Here is a 17,826-nt window from a genome sequence, read left to right on the forward strand (position 1 = left end):
CCAGAAAGTGCGCTTAAAAAGCAATTAAATGTGATTAGCATAAGTTCCCTCTCACTTGCACAGTTGCACACATACACTGAGACACATCACACACATTAATTTTCTAAAATAGCTGCATATTTTCTGGAGCCGGGGTGCCCGAAAAATCGCTGTATACTTTCCGGCTGCCATTAAGTTCGAATGAGTTTTTGGCGGTTTTGGGGCTTTTTGCCTCTGGCACGGCCCCATTTGACTTAATTAGTTGGCCGACGCCAACAGTCGACGCCCTCGCCTTGCACCGCCCTCTCCTCCCTATGCACACCCCGCTCCAGTTTTCGGGAACCGAAAAACTATGAATTTATTTGACACTTGAATAAATGCGGTTTTTGCGCCGGCCAAAAACGAGGAAAAATGGCAGAATATATATTTTTCAAAATGGATTTGCAGTCACCAGACAAAAATCTCAACCATCCGAGTCCCATCCCCACATACAGGGTGTCGACACATGCTTGCCTGATATATGTATAACCCATGTCGTGGCTCTTGTTCCGCAGTTCGATTCACAGCTTCGCATCGCAATTTCCGTTTCCTGATTTCCTTACCCTTAGTCCGGGTCCGTGTCCTGAATCCTAGTCCTAGTCCCTGACTGGTTTGGGGTAATGGCTCCTGGTTTGGGGGCGTGTGTGTACTTAGCGTTTTGTAAAATACCATTTCTGGGCTCTCTCCCTAATTTATGAATGCCGATGCTAAGTATTCGTCGCTCTGGCGGCAGGCGGTAATTGTGATGTGTGTGTGGAGTGCATTTTTGGGTTGCTTCGAAGATGAACAAAGGTCTAACAGAGAAATGATGTCATCTAGGGGAGGAGTAGCAGGATTAGAAGTTGAATGACCTGACTAGAAGCTAAGTGTTGGAGTTGTATTCGGGATTTCCTTTCTATGATCGTCATATCGTCAGCTTTCAGCTCTACTATTCCTGAATTCTACTGCAAACCAACCTGCTTGAACCCTGGACTTCCCAGGAGGCTAACCCCTCCTGAAACACCTGACCTTGCCCAAAAAATTTCAAGCGCAATTCACCTGAACCACCCACACACCTTAACGCACTCTCCGCTACACCCACAACCCAACAAAAGACGTATCTTTCTATAATTTGCCGATTACCAGGCCCGAAGAGTCCCCGAACGATTAGGAATTCCATAAAAATCGTAATACAAACATACCCCGCTCGCACAATTAACAACAAGTCGTACACCTTTTTATTGCTTGGGACCTCCGCTAATGTATTCCATTTAAATTCAGCCCCTGCCTTGGTCGGGTGTCGAAATAGCACCGCTACCAGTGCGTTGTAGAGAGTCGAATCGAGCGTATCGCACACAACCCGATCGAGGGGGCCCCGAGAATATAATCAATAGACGAAAATCAAAATGTTCGCCTTATCTACGTTCCTAAGTTTTGTGGGTTTCTACGCACTGGCTTGTTATCTATACGAGCAGTTGAGAACGCCGTTCAGACTGATCAAGGTTCGATGGTGCACCGACGAGAAGGATCGACCTTCTCTCAAAGAACGGTTTGGCGAATGGGCTGCCATCACGGGAAGCAGCGATGGCATTGGCAAGGAATACGCAAAGGAGCTGGCACGACAGGGAATCAATGTGGTTCTAATCGCAAGGAATCAGGAGAAGCTTCAGGCAGTTGTTAAAGAAATTGGTGAGTATGATATTTGGAGTTCATGCAATTTTGTACGAATTAATCAATACCACTATGACTCCTCAAAACATTATCCACAGAAAGCGAGTCCAAGGTGCAGACCAAAATAGTGATAGCGGACTTTACCAAGGGTGCGGAGGTCTATCCGCATATAGAAAAGGAATTGGCAAATCTACCTATTGCCATTCTAGGTAAGAAACAATGCACACACCACATACATCAGACTTTAATGTGTGTCTTCTCCGACAGTCAACAATGTGGGAGTCGGAACACCTGCAGCTATCCATAAATGGAGCCAGGAGTCGACCCAGAATATAATAGAGACCAATATAATGGCCGTTTCGCAGCTGTCGCGTCACTTCTTTCAGCGCATGAAGGCCGAACAGATTAAGGGAGCCATCGTAAATGTCAGTTCGGGAACAGAACTCCAACCGCTTCCCTATGGGGCCTACTATGCCGCTTCCAAGGCGTATAACCGCAGCTTCACGCTGGCCCTGCAGTGCGAGGCCGCCCCATATGACATCCATGTCCAGCTGCTGTCTCCCGACTTTGTCGTCACCAAAATCAACTCCTATTCGCGCGCCATCATGAAGGGGGGCCTCTTCATACCCTCGGCGGAAGTCTATGCACGCAGTGCCGTCAATCAGCTGCGAGATGGTGTGGATGAGACACCTGGTTACCTTTGGCATCATGTCCAGACTGCTGTGATGCTGGCCGTCACCTGGCGGATTCGTCGTTTCTTTGCTCTCAAGCTGTTTAAAAGCCTGAAGTAGCAAATCCACTTTAAGTCCTGCCCCACAATCTATTCACCATCATAATGTTGATAAATACTATCCAAGGATTGGTTTCATCTCTCGTTTTTGCAGTTGTCTAGAGATCGAAAACGGAAATACCTAGCCTACATATGCATAGATAGATAGATATAAAATCTGTGTACCGGGTAAAATAAGAAGTGTCGCGACATACATCGTCATGACTGCATTTTTTATTCAACTATCCCAAAAAATCATGTGTATCTCCCACAAAATCTTTCTAGTTCGTTACAACCAGATCTATAACGCGATTGTAGACCAGCGACGCCACATCCTTTGATATGATGAAGTCGAAGTGCGTGAAGCTCTCGAGTTCTACCTTCCGACTTTCAATGCAGTTGGGCAAACGCTTCTGCAAGTTGATGACGTCCGAGCCAGAGGCCAGCCAATCGTTGCCCCCATGGTGCAGGACCACCTTGCACTGCGTCTGCGACAGATTGTAGGATGGTGGCTTCAAGGATTTGTAGCGAATGAGGTTCTTAGTAGGACCGTGGTCAAAGCGGCGGAAGTGGAGCTCCTTGTGCAGCTGGGCGTAGTGGTGTATCTGCATGGTGGAGGCACCCTGGGAAACGTGACCGATGACGATGGGAGTCAGAGTCTACAAAGACAAAGCAGTTTAAAAGGGATCCAAGTCTGTTCTTGGCCCCCCAAGGCCCCGATTAGTACCCGATTGAAAGTATTCCAATTGAAGCCGCATAAGACAAAGTCAAAAGTTCCGCAAATTTGACTTGTGAGCTCGGAGGCCGGGCAGATGTGGTGCCGGAACTTCTGGATGAGCTCTGAGGTAGCGGAGATAATGTAGCCCCCTAGTTTTACAAGTAACGTCTGTAAGTGTGCCCTGAAAGTTATGAACAGTGAGTCAAAAAATGCAGCTCCGACTCACCGATAGGGCTCCCTTGAAAAAGCTCATGAACTTGAGCACAGCACTGCGAGTCTTCTCCATGAACGTCGTCGGGGAGAGAGCCTGCATGATCTTCACTTTGACAGAGTACTCGGGGTGTTCGCTGCACATAACAAAGAATGCTGTTGAGCCCTGGGAGTGCCCAATGTACTGAATTTGCTGGAACTTCGTTTTCTCCAGAACCAAGTCGATGGCCGATGGAAGATCAATGGTACCGATTTCGTGGAAGGAGAAGTCGTAGAAGTCCTTATCACTAATACCCCTTTTTGTGTGCTCCTTGGAGTAGATATTGCCGCGTGTGTTCAGCATCCAGACATCGTAGCCCTTCTGGAACAGTATGTAGGCTAGTCCATTTGTCGGGCCCATGATTACCCAGGAAGCTGAGCTGGACATGAGACCATGGACTAATAAAACGGGCTGAGCACCCGGTCGCGGCATGCGGTGCATACAGAGCTTGTAGCCATCTTTGGTGATCACAAAATGGGTCTCTACCGGATATTTATACTTCTTGATAAGCTCAACCTGTGGGAAATAGTCAGTGTTCCAGTTTAAAATGTCCTTATGTAAGGATGTTCTTGTAAACGACTTACCGTCTTCAGTTTCGCGTCGATTTCAATGTCGGCCTGCGTGAAGAACTTTTGGAGCGAGAAGTCAAGGTTGATGTTGAGGTTGGCAGAGATATCGGTGCATTTCACGAGGATGAAGGTGACTTGGAGGATTAAAAGTGCCGGCAGCACATTACAGTAAGCGATCCGCATCCTGGGACTGGGGTGGTCTACATAGGTGGCTGGGAGATCTGCCTTATATAGGACCCATTGATTATGTGGCGTATCGAGACGGATAATAGTGTGAAATGGAGAAAGCCGTGAAAATCGGCGGTACAAATGAGGGGTTACGTCGTTCTTATCGTTATTAATGGTTACGGAAGCTTTTCTATTTCCTTGTTCCTATTTACATTAGTTGTCCCAAGGCTAGGTAGATTTATATTTTATTGTTTACTCTCTTTACATATTGTCCTATTATTTTTTCCATTGTTATTTTACTCCACAGGTACCAAAGGCGACGGTAGGCTGTAATTGTGATGTGTGTGTGGGATGTTTCGAAGATGAACAAAGGGCTAACATAGAAATGATGTCACCTAGGGGTGGAGTAGCAGGATTAGAATTTGAATGACCAGACTGGAAACTGAGTGTTAAAGTTGTATTCGGGATTTCATTTCTACGATCGTCATATCGTCAGCTTTCAGCTCAACTATTCCTGAATTCTACTGCAAACCAATTCAATTTAGTTCCAATTTCATTTACATATTAACACAGCTGCCAATTATTCTGACCAAAACAATCGCTTTGATCTAAGTAATCCCTCTAGAAAAAGTCTCGCCTGCTTGAACCCTTGATTTCTCCACCTCCTTGATTACCCTCCTAAAACACCTGACCTTGCCCAAAAAATTTCAAGCGCAATGCACCTGAACCACCAACACATGTTAAAACACTCTCCGCTACACCCACAACCCAACAAAAGACGTATCTTTCTATAATTTGCCGATTACCAGACCCGAAGAATCTCCCAAACGATTAGGAATTCCACAAAAATCGTAATACAATTATACGCCGCTCGCACAATTAACAACAAGTCGTACACCTTTTGATTGCTTGGACCTCTGCTAATGTATTCCATTTAAATCCAGACCCTGCCCATAGACCCTCGGCGGAAGTCTATCAGATGGTGTGGATGAGACACCTGGTTACTTTTGGCATCATGTCCAGACTGCTGTGATGCTGGCTGTTACCTGGCGGATTCGTCGTTTCTTTGCTCTCAAGCTGTGTAAAAGCCTGAAGTAGCAAATCCACTTTAAATCCTGCCCCACAATCTGTTCACCATCATAATGTTGATAAATACATATATTATTGATAATATATATAGTTGTAGATACATTTTCTTTCGCGAAAATATCATATAAAAGTGGTTTTAAATGTGGCGCGCTTTTGTCAAATAATAACATCCGTTTTCTCTTAACGATGAGTATCGATAGATATGTGAGGAGACTGCATGTAAATAACAATAGGTGTCGCTGTAGAATCCACGTAAAAGTAACGAGCTCTTTCAATAATTATGATGTCTTTTACATGAGATTTCTGAACATAACTGTGTTTTTTCATTCTCTTCTTTCTTTGGATGTAAAATCATTTCTCCAGCTTACATTTCTTTTGCTCTCCAGTGCTGGCTAACGTATTACAACTGTTATCGGTTAGGATTCAATTCAAAATAGTCGTTAGTCGCCTTATACCTAACAGTAATGTAAAATCCCACACAACCCACACGGGAACAGCGCGCTAATGTCGTTCTGGCGTTTACCGCTGGAAACAGTTATGCTAATAATTGATGGAATATTGAAATTATATGTATTATCCAAGATTGGTTTCATCTCTCATTTTTTCAGTTGTCTAGATATCGCAAACGGAAATACCTAGCCTACATATGCATAGATAGATATAAAATCTGTTTACCGGGTAAAATAAGAAATGTCGCGACTCACATCGTCATGACTGCATTTTTTATTCAACTATCATGCGTATCTCCGAAAAAATCTTTCTAGTTCGTTACAACCAGATCTATAACGCGATTGTAGACCAACGACGTCACATCCTTTGATATCATGAAGTCGTAGTGCGTGAAGCTCTCGAGTTCGACCTTCCGACTTTCAATGCAGTTAGGCAAACGCTTCTGCAAGTTGATGACGTCCGAGCCAGAGGCCAGCCAATCGTTGCCCCCATGGTGCAGGACCACCTTGCACTGCGTCTGCGACAGATTGTAAGATGGTGGCTTCAAGGATTTGTAGCGAATGAGGTTCTTAGTAGGACCGTGGTCAAAGCGGCGGAAGTGGAGCTCCTTGTGCAGCTGGGCGTAGTGGTGTATCTGCATGGTGGAGGCACCCTGGGAAACGTGACCGATGACGATGGGAGTCAGAGTCTACAAAGACAAAGCAGTTTAAAAGGGATCCAAGTCTGTTCTTGGCCCCCCAAGGCCCCGATTAGTACCCGATTGAAAGTATTCCAATTGAAGCCGCATAAGACAAAGTCAAAAGTTCCGCAAATTTTACTTGTGAGCTCGGAGGCCGGGCAGATGAGGTGCTGGAACTTCTGGATGAGCTCTGAGGTAGCGGAGATAACGTGGCCCCCTAGTTTTGCAAGTAGCGTCTGTAAGTGTGCCCTGAAAGTTATGACCAGTGAGTCAAAAAATGCAGCTCCGACTCACCGATAGGGCTCCCTTGAAAAAGCTCATGAACTTGAGCACAGCACTGCGAGTCTTCTCCATGAACGTCGTCGGGGAGAGAGCCTGCATGATCTTCACTTTGACAGAGTACTCGGGGAGTTCGCTGCACATAACAAAGAATGCTGTTGAGCCCTGGGAGTGCCCAATGTACTGAATTTGCTGGAACTTCGTTTTCTCCAGAACCAAGTCGATGGCCGATGGAAGATCAATGGTACCGATTTCGTGGAAGGAGAAGTCGTAGAAGTCCTGATCACTAATACCCTTTTTCGTGTGCTCCTTGGAGTAGATATTGCCGCGTGTGTTCAGCATCCAGACATCGTAGCCCTTCTGGAACAGTATGTAGGCTAGTCCATTTGTCGGGCCCATGATTACCCAGGAAGCTGAGCTGGACATGAGACCATGGACTAATAAAACGGGCTGAGCACCCGGTCGCGGCATGCGGTGCATACAGAGCTTGTAGCCATCTTTGGTGATCACGAAATGGGTCTCTACCGGATATTTATACTTCTTGATAAGCTCAACCTGTGGGAAATAGTCAGTGTTCCAGTTTAAAATGTCCTTATGTAAGGATGTTCTTGTAAACGACTTACCGTCTTCAGTTTCGCGTCGATTTCAATGTCGGCCTGCGTGAAGAACTTTTGGAGCGAGAAGTCAAGGTTGATGTTGAGGTTGGCAGAGATATCGGTGCATTTCACGAGGATGAAGGTGACTTGGAGGATTAAAAGTGCCGGCAGCACATTACAGTAAGCGATCCGCATCCTGGGACTGGGGTGGTCTACATAGGTGGCTGGGAGATCTGCCTTATATAGGACCCATTGATTATGTGGCGTATCGAGACGGATAATAGTGTGAAATGGAGAAAGCCGTGAAAATCGGCTTTACAAATGGGGGGTTACGTCGTTCTTATCGTTATTAATAGTTACGGAAGCTTTTCTATTTCCTTGTTCCTATTTACATTAGTTGTCCCAATGCTAAGTAGATTTATATTTTATTGTTTGCTCTCTTTACATATTGTCCTATTATTTTTTCCTTTGTTATTTTACTCCACACGTACCAAAGGCGACCCCCCATCATGTCTATCCCCATAATTATGTCGGAGGGATCGATTGATTCGATTGCAGTATGCAATACGGCGGTGTGCAGAGCTCCTGGGTATCCCAGCTGGAAGACGACCTTGATGAAGACTGCGTTATCTTCATTCTCGTTTTCCTCAATGTCGTCAATACTGTTTTGCAACAGCCTGCCATCCATCATATTCGATTCCGAACTATTTTGAGCACCCAATTTTCCGCATATAAAACATCCTAGAGCTCTCTACGATAATAATGCAATATAGTTTTACTTTTAGTTTTACATTACAATTTTGGAAAACTTTCTTATGAAATGTTCACCATAAAGGACCCCCTAAACGATGCCTCACTGGCCGAACGAAATGAATCTCAAACTATTCGTTCCATCGTTCTATACAAAAAACCAACATTTTTCCACATATATTTCATATGATTTCTCAACATATAATCTGCTTAGCAGTATATAATTTTAGCACGACGAAATCATTGACAGGCATTAAATTAAAATTGATTCAATCAAATTAAAGTCAACAACTGAGGGTGAAACTAGAGCGGAGGCTGGAAAAATTACAGCTGGAATAGGAGTATATGTAGAAACCGGAACGAAACGGATTTCACGTGAGGGAAATGTGTCATGCTATGCGTATCAACGCCATGCGGTTGGTCTACAACAAAATTAGGAGATTTCGAAAGGTCGGCCTTTGAACTACGAGTATATTTGCAATGGTGAATTTCGGTGTACATACATATATCTGTTCTATTGTGTACATATATTTATGTATGTATAAAAGCAGCGAATTACATGAACCTTTGTTATGATCGAAATTCAATTGGAATATTACTGAGTGTGTGTGTGTATGCTTGGCCCAAATGCTCGACGCATATCATCGCAAATAAACAGCCTGGTCCGATCCAGCTCCAGATGCAGCTCCTCAAGCAGCTATCCACATGTGGCGGCGGCGGTGCTGGCCGGACCTGGGATGAACTGTGCGTTGCCTTACATCTGTTTTCTGCTCATTTGGTTTTTTCTCTTTTGAGGAGAAGCTGCTGGCCATTACTTGCAGTCTGGGTGGCTGGTAGCTTTCTAACTGGTAACTGATAATTTTTCGAAGGCTGCAAACGCTACTCATTTGTAAATCCGTCGGTTAACGCCGCCGCGCATAGTGCGCGCAGCTAAGTGGTTCCCCATGAAGTCCTTTATGAAGAGGTCCTCCTCCTCCAGCAAGGCCACAATGTCATCTTTATTTTTCTTACGATCTATCTGATCTTCTGCCAGATCCAATCCAATAAAACACTTGCACTTGCTTGCGTCTGCCTTGAATTGAGTGTTCACCTGAACAGCCATACTCAAAAGGCTCTGGTCACCTTGTTTGGTGTTCTCCAAGATGCAACTGATCTTCTGGACCTCCTTCTCCTCGAGTTTATTGACGGGTTGCAGGTCCTTGTTCACCTCGCGCTTGCAATACGGACACTCACCGATTATTTCCATGGACATCATTATGTTGGATAATTGTTGAGATTGTTTCGTTTCGAAATTTCAGAGTAGAATGCTAGAAACTGTTTCACAAAGGTTTATTAGAGTCTAGATTTTGTGAAGGCTTGTAGGTCGGGTAACTTGATGTATAATGTTTTCTTATAGACTGTTTACAGTGGAGCTACTTCTTCAATAACGAGCTTCTGCCAAAACAAGCCCCTACTCCGCTTCATTGCGTCTATTCCGATATAGATAGGAAACGCGCCGAGCGTTTACCAGGGGCTTCACCCTTCTGGTCTTTCGGCTGCCGTGCTCCCACCGAGCCATGATTCGTGTCTCGCGAGCTGAGCTGTGGCCTGGGCATTGTTTAGGTACACGCCATGGTACCACCTGCGCGGATGATTCTGCCGTAGAACCTCGTCCTCTCGGGAGCTCCAAGGGATGTGCTCTAGAGCTCGGCGTAATTTTCGAAGTCGAGATTTTGATGCCGTTCGACAGTCAATCTTCCTCGTTCGATAGTCAGGATCCTCACGATCCTAGGAGAGGTGGTCCTTCACCGATCTGGCCCTATTTGGCTGAGATATAGCCTTTCGAAGGACTGCATATCATTACTCGAAAAATAGTGGTTTTTCCGTACGCTATATATCGGCTGAACAGCTGCCGATCGGAGCGTGGGATGTCTTTTCGTGATCGAGAGAGTCCTACCAGTCGACTGCCATCGGAAAAAAGGACATCCATTTTTTCAGGATTTTCGCAAAAAATCATGATGGTTACATCATTAAATTTGCCAAAAATCGGCCTCATTTTCGAAGTCGACCTTTTGATGCCGTTCGATAGTCAGGATCCTCACGATCCTAGGAGAGTTGGTCCTTCCCCGATCTGGCATTATTTAGCTGAGATATAGCCTTTCGAAGAACTGCATATCATTACTCGAAAAATAGTGGTTTTTCCGTACTCTATATCTCGGCTGAACAGCGGCCGATCAGGGCCTGGCATATCTCTCTGTGATCGGGAGAGTCCTGCCAACCGACTGCCATCGGAAAAAAGGACATCCATTTTTTCAGGATTTTCGCAAAAAATCATGATGGTTACATCATTAAATTTCCCAAAAATCGGCCTCATTTTCGAAGTCGACCTTTTGAAGCCGTTCGATAGTCAGGATCCTCACGATCCTAGGAGAGTTGGTCCTTCTCCGATCTGGCCCTATTTGGCTGAGATATAGCCTTTCGAAGAACTGCATATCATTACTCGAAAAATAGTGGTTTTTCCGTACTCTATATCTCGGCTGAACAGCGGCCGATCAGGGCCTGGAATATCTCTCTGTGATCGGGAGAGTCCTGCCAACCGACTGCCATCGGAAAAAAGGACATCCATTTTTTCAGGATTTTCGCAAAAAATCATGATGGTTACATCATTAAATTTGCCAAAAATCGGCCTCATTTTCGAAGTCGACATTTTGATGCCGTTCGATAGTCAGGATACTCACGATCCTAGGAGAGTTGGTCCTTCTCCGATCTGGCCCTATTTGGCTGAGATATAGCCTTTCAAAGAACTGCATATCATTATTCGAAAAATAGTGGTTTTTCCGTACTCTATATCTCGGCTGAACAGCGGCCGATCGGAGCGTGGTATGTCTTTTCGTGATCGAGAGAGTCCTACCAGTCGACTCACGATCCTAGGAGAGTTGGTCCTTCTCCGATCTGGCCCTATTTGGCTGAGATATATCCTTTCGAAGAACTGCATATCATTACGCGAAAAATAGTGATTTTTCCGTACGCTATATCTCGGCTGAACAGCGGCCGATCAGGGCCTGGCATGTCTCTCTGTGATCGGGAGAGTCCTGCCAACCGACTGCCATCGGAAAAAAGGACATCCATTTTTTCAGGATTTTCGCAAAAAATCATGATGGTTACATCATTAAATTTGCCAAAAATCGGCCTCATTTTCGAAGTCGACCTTTTGAAGCCGTTCGATAGTCAGGATCCTCACGATCCTAGGAGAGTTGGTCCTTCTCCGATCTGGTCCTATTTGGCTGAGATATAGCCTTTCGAAGATTTGGATTTGTAATATATTAAAATATTGTTTGTTTTCTTTACGCTATATTTCAGCTGCACATCAACCGATCAGGGCGTGGCATGTCTCTCCGTGATCGGGAAAGTCCTGCCAACCGACTGCCGCCGGAAAAAAGGACATCAATTTTTCCCCGATTTTCGCAAAAAATCATGATGGTTACATCATTAAATTTGTCAATAATCGGCCTCGTTTTCGTTGTCGAGATTTTGATGCCGTTCGACAGTCTGGATTCTCGCGATGCTGGGAGTGTCGGTCCTTCTCCGATCGGGTCCTATTTGGCTGAGATATAGCCTTCCGAAGATTTGGATTTGTTAAATATTAAAATACTGTTTTTCTTTTACGCTATATCTCAGGTGCACATCAATCGATCTGGGCGTGACATGTCCCTCCGTGATCGGGAGAGTCCTGCCAACCGACTGCCATTGGGAAAAAGGACGTCTTTTTTTCCACAATTTTCACAAAACCATGATTCTACTGCTGTGTCGCTGAGTCGACAAGGTGCCGTCTCATCCACTGAAACACGGACCAGACATCGACGGCGGAGTTGTTGGCTCACGCCCGCGGGAAATAATGTCAGCAATCAAACGCTGGGCAATAGCTTTGAGACGCGTAAGTAAATCAGTATATATGTAACAAGGACTTTGACTAGGACAACCAAGGGAAGAACACTCTAGATATATCGTGATGTTGTTAGGTTTAAGGATATACGCGTTCATATATTTAGATAGTAGACAAAAATGTTTTCCACTTGTTTAAATATTAATACTTAGCTAAGTTATGATGAATAAAAGTTTTGAAAAATTATCCTTGCTGTTTTCTGATTGGGGGAAACTATCCCGATTGCAAAAAGGCGTGGCACGCCCAGATCGGTTCACGTTTAGGGAAGAAAACTAAATCTTATTGATTGGCAAAATTGTCCTTGATCCTTGATAAGGACTCCATTAAATCAGGGACATTTTTTCGATCGCAGGAAGCCATCGCAAGGCCAATTCGGCTCACAAATAGCAGAGAAAACTATGTATGTATGGTTGGGGTTGTTGGAGTCCTTACGAAAGGATCAAGGAGATTTTTCTGATCACGGCGGGCTATGGGACGCCCCGATCGGGCCACAAATAAAAGAGAAAACAAGATATATATGTCTAGAGAAAATATCCTTTATCCTTGGTCCTTGATAAGGACTTTATTAAGTCAAGGACATTTTTCCAAACTCAGGAAGCTGTCGCACGCCCAGATCGGCCCACAAATAGCCGAGAACACTATATATGTATGGTTGGGGTTGTTGGAGTCCTTACCGAAGGATCAAGGACATTTTTCTGATTACGGGGGGCCGTCGCACGTCCCGATCGGGACCTAAATAAGGGAGAAAACAAGATAAATATGTCTGGAGTAAATATCCTTGATCCTTGGTCCTTGATAAGGACTCCATCAAATAAGCGACATTTTTCCGAACACAGGAAGCCGTCGCATGTCCCGATCGGGCCTCAAATAATGGAGAAACAAATCTGGTTTGTAATTTGTTTTATTTGAAAATGTAGTTTAAGAATTCGCCGATAGCGGCGCCACCGTACAAAAGAGAAAAACTCGCGTCAAATGGCCTAAATCTGGATGGGATACCAGGCGAACAGAAATCAGCAGAAGGTAACTGAATTTTTTTAAAAATTAATGGTCCCCCAAAAGTATGCACCGTTTTTTTCAATTCCTACAGTTGCTTGCTGCTGATTTCTGTTCGCCTGGTATCCCAACCAGATTTTGACCATTTGACGCGAGTTTTTCCTTTTTGTACGGTGGCGCCGCTTTCGGCGAATTCTTGAACTACATTTTTAAAAATAACGAATTACAAACCAGATTTGTTTCTCCATTATTTGAGGCCCGATCGGGACATGCGACGGCTTCCTGTGTTCGGAAAAATGTCCCTGAATTGATGGAGTCCTTATCAAGGACCAAGGATCAAGGATATTTACTCCAGACATATTTATCTTGTTTTCTCCCTTATTTAGGTCCCGATCGGGACGTGCGACGGTCCCCCGTGATCAGAAAAATGTCCTCGATCCTTTGGTAAGGACTACATTAACCCCAACCATACATACATAGTTTTCTCGGCTGTTTGTGGGCCGATCTGAGCGTGCGATGGCTTCCTGCGATCGAAAAATGTCCCTAATTGATGGAGTCCTTTTCAAGGATCAAGGACATTTTCCCCAATCAAAAATTGTTTATTTTCTCCGCTAATTGTGAACCGATCTGGTCTTGCCACGCCTTTCTGAAATCGGGATAGTTTCCTCCATACAAAAAACAGCAAGGATGATTTTTCAATGGTTTTATTCATTAGAGCTTAGCTTAGTATAACTAAATAAACACGTGGAAAACATTTGTGTCTACTATCTAAATACATGGACGCGTATATCCTTAAACGTAACAACAACGAGATATATGTATCTAGATAGTAGTAGCCCGCTTAGCTCTTTCCTTTGTTGTCATGGTCAAAGTCCTTGTAGTCGTTGGCCAGGTCGAGGGATGACGATGACTTCTTATGTTTGATCTTGCAATTGGTGCGCCTCGCTCCTGTTAGGACACGATTCTGTCTGGCTGGAATACTTTGATAGGACTCCGGGACTTCACGCCTGTGAAGGAAGATATATTTTAAAATATATCCACAAGTACATATACATATACTGATTTACTTACGCGTCGCACAGCTGTAGCCCAGCGTTTGATTGTTGACACTATTTCACGCAGCCGTGAGCCAACAATTCCGCCGTTGATGTCTGGTCCCTGCTTCAAAGGATGGGACGCCACCTTGTCGACTCAGCGACACAGCAGTGGAAAAACCACTATTTTTCGAGTAATGATATGCAGTTCTTCGAAAGGCTATATCTCAGCTAAATAATGCCAGATCGGGGAAGGTCCCACTCTCCTAGGATCGTGAATATCCTGACTATCGAACGGCATCAAAATGTCGACTTCGAAAATGAGGCCGATTTTTGGCAAATTTAATGATGTAACCATCATGATTTTTTGCGAAAATCCTGAAAAAATAGATGTCCTTTTTTCCGATGGCAGTCGGTTGGCAGGACTCTCCCGATCACAGAAAGACATGCTAGGCCCTGATCGGCCGCTGTTCAGCCGAGATATAGCGTACGGAAGAACCACTATTTTACGAGTAATGATATGCAGTTCTACGAAAGGCTATATCTCAGCCAAATAGGGCCAGATCGGAGAAGGACCAACTCTCCGAGGATTGCGAGGATCCAGACTGTCGATCGGCATCAAAATGTCGACTTCGAAAATGAGGCCGATTTTTGGCAAATTTAATGATGTAACCATCATGATTTTTTGCGAAAATCCTGAAAAAATGGATGTCCTTTTTTCCGATGGCAGTCGACTGGTAGGACTCTCTCGATCACGAAAAGACTTCCCACGCTCCGATCGGCAGCTGTTCAGCCGAGATATAGCGTACGGAAAAACCACTATTTTTCGAGTAATGATATGCAGTTCTTCGAAAGGCTATATCTCAGCCATATAGGGCCAGATTGGGGAAGGACCAACTCTCCTAGGATCGTGAGTCGACTGGTAGGACTCTCTCGATCACGAAAAGACATCCCACGCTCCGATCGGCCGCTGTTCAGCCGAGATATAGCGTACGGAAGAACCACTATTTTACGAGTAATGATATGCAGTTCTACGAAAGGCTATATCTCAGCCAAATAGGGCCAGATCGGAGAAGGACCAACTCTCCGAGGATTGCGAGGATCCAGACTGTCGATCGGCATCAAAATGTCGACTTCGAAAATGAGGCCGATTTTTGGCAAATTTAATGATGTAACCATCATGATTTTTTGCGAAAATCCTGAAAAAATGGATGTCCTTTTTTCCGATGGCAGTCGACTGGTAGGACTCTCTCGATCACGAAAAGACATCCCACGCTCCGATCGGCAGCTGTTCAGCCGAGATATAGCGTACGGAAAAACCACTATTTTTCCAGTAATGATATGCAGTTCTTCGAAAGGCTATATCTCAGCCAAATAGGGCCAGATCGGGGAAGGACCAACTCTCCTAGGATCGTGAGTCGACTGGTAGGACTCTCTCGATCACGAAAAGACATCCCACGCTCCGATCGGCCGCTGTTCAGCCGAGATATAGCGTACGGAAAAACCACTATTTTTCGAGTAATGATATGCAGTCCTTCGAAAGGCTATATCTCAGCCAAATAGGGCCAGATTGGAGAAGGACCAACTCTCCTAGGATCGTGAGGATCCTGACTATCGAACGGCTTCAAAAGGTCGACTTCGAAAATGAGGCCGATTTTTGGCAAATTTAATGATGTAACCATCATGATTTTTTGCGAAAATCCTGAAAAAATAGATGTCCTTTTTTCCGATGGCAGTCGGTTGGCAGGACTCTCCCGATCACAGAAAGACATGCTAGGCCCTGATCGGCCGCTGTTCAGCCGAGATATAGCGTACGGAAGAACCACTATTTTACGAGTAATGATATGCAGTTCTACGAAAGGCTATATCTCAGCCAAATAGGGCCAGATTGGAGAAGGACCAACTCTCCTAGGATCGTGAGGATCCTGACTATCGAACGGCTTCAAAAGGTCGACTTCGAAAATGAGGCCGATTTTTGGCAAATTTAATGATGTAACCATCATGATTTTTTGCGAAAATCCTGAAAAAATGGATGTCCTTATTTCCGATGGCAGTCGGTTGGCAGGACTCTCCCGATCACAGAGAGACATGCCAGGCCCTGATCGGCCGCTGTTCAGCCGAGATATAGAGTACGGAAAAACCACTATTTTTCGAGTAATGATATGCAGTTCTTCGAAAGGCTATATCTCAGCCAAATATGGCCAGATCGGGGAAGGACCAACTCTCCTAGGATCGTGAGTCGACTGGTAGGACTCTCTCGATCACGAAAAGACATCCCACGCTCCGATCGGCCGCTGTTCAGCCGAGATATAGCGTACGGAAAAACCACTATTTTTCGAGTAATGATATGCAGTCCTTCGAAAGGCTATATCTCAGCCAAATAGGGCCAGATTGGAGAAGGACCAACTCTCCTAGGATCGTGAGGATCCTGACTATCGAACGGCTTCAAAAGGTCGACTTCGAAAATGAGGCCGATTTTTGGCAAATTTAATGATGTAACCATCATGATTTTTTGCGAAAATCCTGAAAAAATGGATGTCCTTATTTCCGATGGCAGTCGGTTGGCAGGACTCTCCCGATCACAGAGAGACATGCCAGGCCCTGATCGGCCGCTGTTCAGCCGAGATATAGAGTACGGAAAAACCACTATTTTTCGAGTAATGATATGCAGTTCTTCGAAAGGCTATATCTCAGCCAAATAGGGCCAGATCGGGGAAGGACCAACTCTCCTAGGATCGTGAGTCGACTGGTAGGACTCTCTCGATCACGAAAAGACATCCCACGCTCCGATCGGCCGCTGTTCAGCCGAGATATAGCGTACGGAAAACCCACTATTTTTCGAGTAATGATATGCAGTCCTTCGAAAGGCTATATCTCAGCCAAATAGGGCCAGATTGGAGAAGGACCAACTCTCCTAGGATCGTGAGGATCCTGACTATCGAACGGCTTCAAAAGGTCGACTTCGAAAATGAGGCCGATTTTTGGCAAATTTAATGATGTAACCATCATGATTTTTTGCGAAAATCCTGAAAAAATGGATGTCCTTTTTTCCGATGGCAGTCGACTGGTAGGACTCTCTCGATCACGAAAAGACATCCCACGCTCCGATCGGCAGCTGTTCAGCCGATATATAGCGTACGGAAAAACCACTATTTTTCGAGTAATGATATGCAGTTCTTCGAAAGGCTATATCTCAGCCAAATAGGGCCAGATCGGGGAAGGACCAACTCTCCTAGGATCGTGAGTCGACTGGTAGGACTCTCTCGATCACGAAAAGACATCCCACGCTCCGATCGGCCGCTGTTCAGCCGAGATATAGCGTACGGAAAAACCACTATTTTTCGAGTAATGATATGCAGTCCTTCGAAAGGCTATATCTCAGCCAAATAGGGCCAGATTGGAGAAGGACCAACTCTCCTAGGATCGTGAGGATCCTGACTATCGAACGGCTTCAAAAGGTCGACTTCGAAAATGAGGCCGATTTTTGGCAAATTTAATGATGTAACCATCATGATTTTTTGCGAAAATCCTGAAAAAATGGATGTCCTTTTTTCCGATGGCAGTCGACTGGTAGGACTCTCTCGATCACGAAAAGACATCCCACGCTCCGATCGGCAGCTGTTCAGCCGAGATATAGCGTACGGAAAAACCACTATTTTTCGAGTAATGATATGCAGTTCTTCGAAAGGCTATATCTCAGCCAAATAGGGCCAGATCGGGGAAGGACCAACTCTCCTAGGATCGTGAGTCGACTGGTAGGACTCTCTCGATCACGAAAAGACATCCCACGCTCCGATCGGCCGCTGTTCAGCCGAGATATAGCGTACGGAAGAACCACTATTTTACGAGTAATGATATGCAGTTCTACGAAAGGCTATATCTCAGCCAAATA

The 17,826-nt window shown here is 45.0% G+C and overlaps 3 protein-coding genes and 2 long non-coding RNA genes across 5 annotated transcripts; 3 read left to right on the plus strand and 2 right to left on the minus strand.

Moving 5' to 3' along the window:
* Window positions 1-1,288: 1,288 nt before the first annotated feature.
* On the plus strand, window positions 1,289-2,527 carry LOC4817441 (inactive hydroxysteroid dehydrogenase-like protein 1). Its single transcript, XM_001356488.4, has 3 exons — window positions 1,289-1,686; window positions 1,767-1,877; window positions 1,936-2,527. The coding sequence occupies exons 1-3, from the start codon at window positions 1,404-1,406 to the stop codon at window positions 2,457-2,459; spliced, it is 918 nt and encodes a 305-aa protein (XP_001356524.2). The 5' UTR covers window positions 1,289-1,403; the 3' UTR covers window positions 2,460-2,527.
* Window positions 2,528-2,649: 122 nt separating this feature from the next.
* LOC26534034 (lipase 1-like) lies at window positions 2,650-4,191 on the minus strand. Its single transcript, XM_015180414.2, has 4 exons — window positions 3,990-4,191; window positions 3,382-3,921; window positions 3,165-3,323; window positions 2,650-3,096 (listed from the first exon to the last, which is right to left on the minus strand). Exons 1-4 carry the CDS (start codon window positions 4,155-4,157, stop codon window positions 2,719-2,721), a joined length of 1,245 nt encoding a protein of 414 aa, XP_015035900.1. The 5' UTR covers window positions 4,158-4,191; the 3' UTR covers window positions 2,650-2,718.
* An 89-nt stretch (window positions 4,192-4,280) lies between these two features.
* Window positions 4,281-5,317, plus strand: LOC117184098 (uncharacterized). Its single transcript, XR_004469305.1, has 2 exons — window positions 4,281-4,374; window positions 4,450-5,317. It is a non-coding gene; the product is annotated as an uncharacterized lncRNA (long non-coding RNA).
* A 614-nt stretch (window positions 5,318-5,931) lies between these two features.
* Window positions 5,932-7,463, minus strand: LOC6902874 (lipase 1-like). Its single transcript, XM_002132572.3, has 4 exons — window positions 7,263-7,463; window positions 6,655-7,194; window positions 6,438-6,596; window positions 5,932-6,369 (listed from the first exon to the last, which is right to left on the minus strand). The coding sequence occupies exons 1-4, from the start codon at window positions 7,428-7,430 to the stop codon at window positions 5,992-5,994; spliced, it is 1,245 nt and encodes a 414-aa protein (XP_002132608.3). The 5' UTR covers window positions 7,431-7,463; the 3' UTR covers window positions 5,932-5,991.
* A 132-nt stretch (window positions 7,464-7,595) lies between these two features.
* On the plus strand, window positions 7,596-7,995 carry LOC26532362 (uncharacterized). The gene is made up of 2 exons (XR_001451134.2): window positions 7,596-7,647; window positions 7,732-7,995. It is a non-coding gene; the product is annotated as an uncharacterized lncRNA (long non-coding RNA).
* Window positions 7,996-17,826: the final 9,831 nt, after the last annotated feature.

Source organism: Drosophila pseudoobscura, chromosome 4, assembly GCF_009870125.1.
Source record: "Drosophila pseudoobscura strain MV-25-SWS-2005 chromosome 4, UCI_Dpse_MV25, whole genome shotgun sequence".
Classification (NCBI taxonomy): domain Eukaryota; kingdom Metazoa; phylum Arthropoda; class Insecta; order Diptera; family Drosophilidae; genus Drosophila; species Drosophila pseudoobscura.

Excerpts from the sequence above, each read along its gene's own strand:
- LOC26534034 (XM_015180414.2), bottom strand. The coding sequence starts at position 4,157 with ATGCGGATCGCTTACTGTAATGTGCTGCCGGCACTTTTAATCCTCCAA. Across the intron at positions 3,324-3,381 it reads TTTTCAAGGGAGCCCTATCG|ACGTTACTTGTAAAACTAGG; the intron begins GTGAGTCGGAGC and ends GCACACTTACAG. Across the intron at positions 3,097-3,164 it reads ATTGGAATACTTTCAATCGG|ACTCTGACTCCCATCGTCAT; the intron begins GTACTAATCGGG and ends TTGTCTTTGTAG.
- LOC4817441 (XM_001356488.4), top strand. The coding sequence starts at position 1,404 with ATGTTCGCCTTATCTACGTTCCTAAGTTTTGTGGGTTTCTACGCACTG. Across the intron at positions 1,687-1,766 it reads GGCAGTTGTTAAAGAAATTG|AAAGCGAGTCCAAGGTGCAG; the intron begins GTGAGTATGATA and ends CATTATCCACAG. Across the intron at positions 1,878-1,935 it reads TCTACCTATTGCCATTCTAG|TCAACAATGTGGGAGTCGGA; the intron begins GTAAGAAACAAT and ends CTTCTCCGACAG.
- LOC6902874 (XM_002132572.3), bottom strand. The coding sequence starts at position 7,430 with ATGCGGATCGCTTACTGTAATGTGCTGCCGGCACTTTTAATCCTCCAA. Across the intron at positions 6,597-6,654 it reads TTTTCAAGGGAGCCCTATCG|ACGCTACTTGCAAAACTAGG; the intron begins GTGAGTCGGAGC and ends GCACACTTACAG. Across the intron at positions 6,370-6,437 it reads ATTGGAATACTTTCAATCGG|ACTCTGACTCCCATCGTCAT; the intron begins GTACTAATCGGG and ends TTGTCTTTGTAG.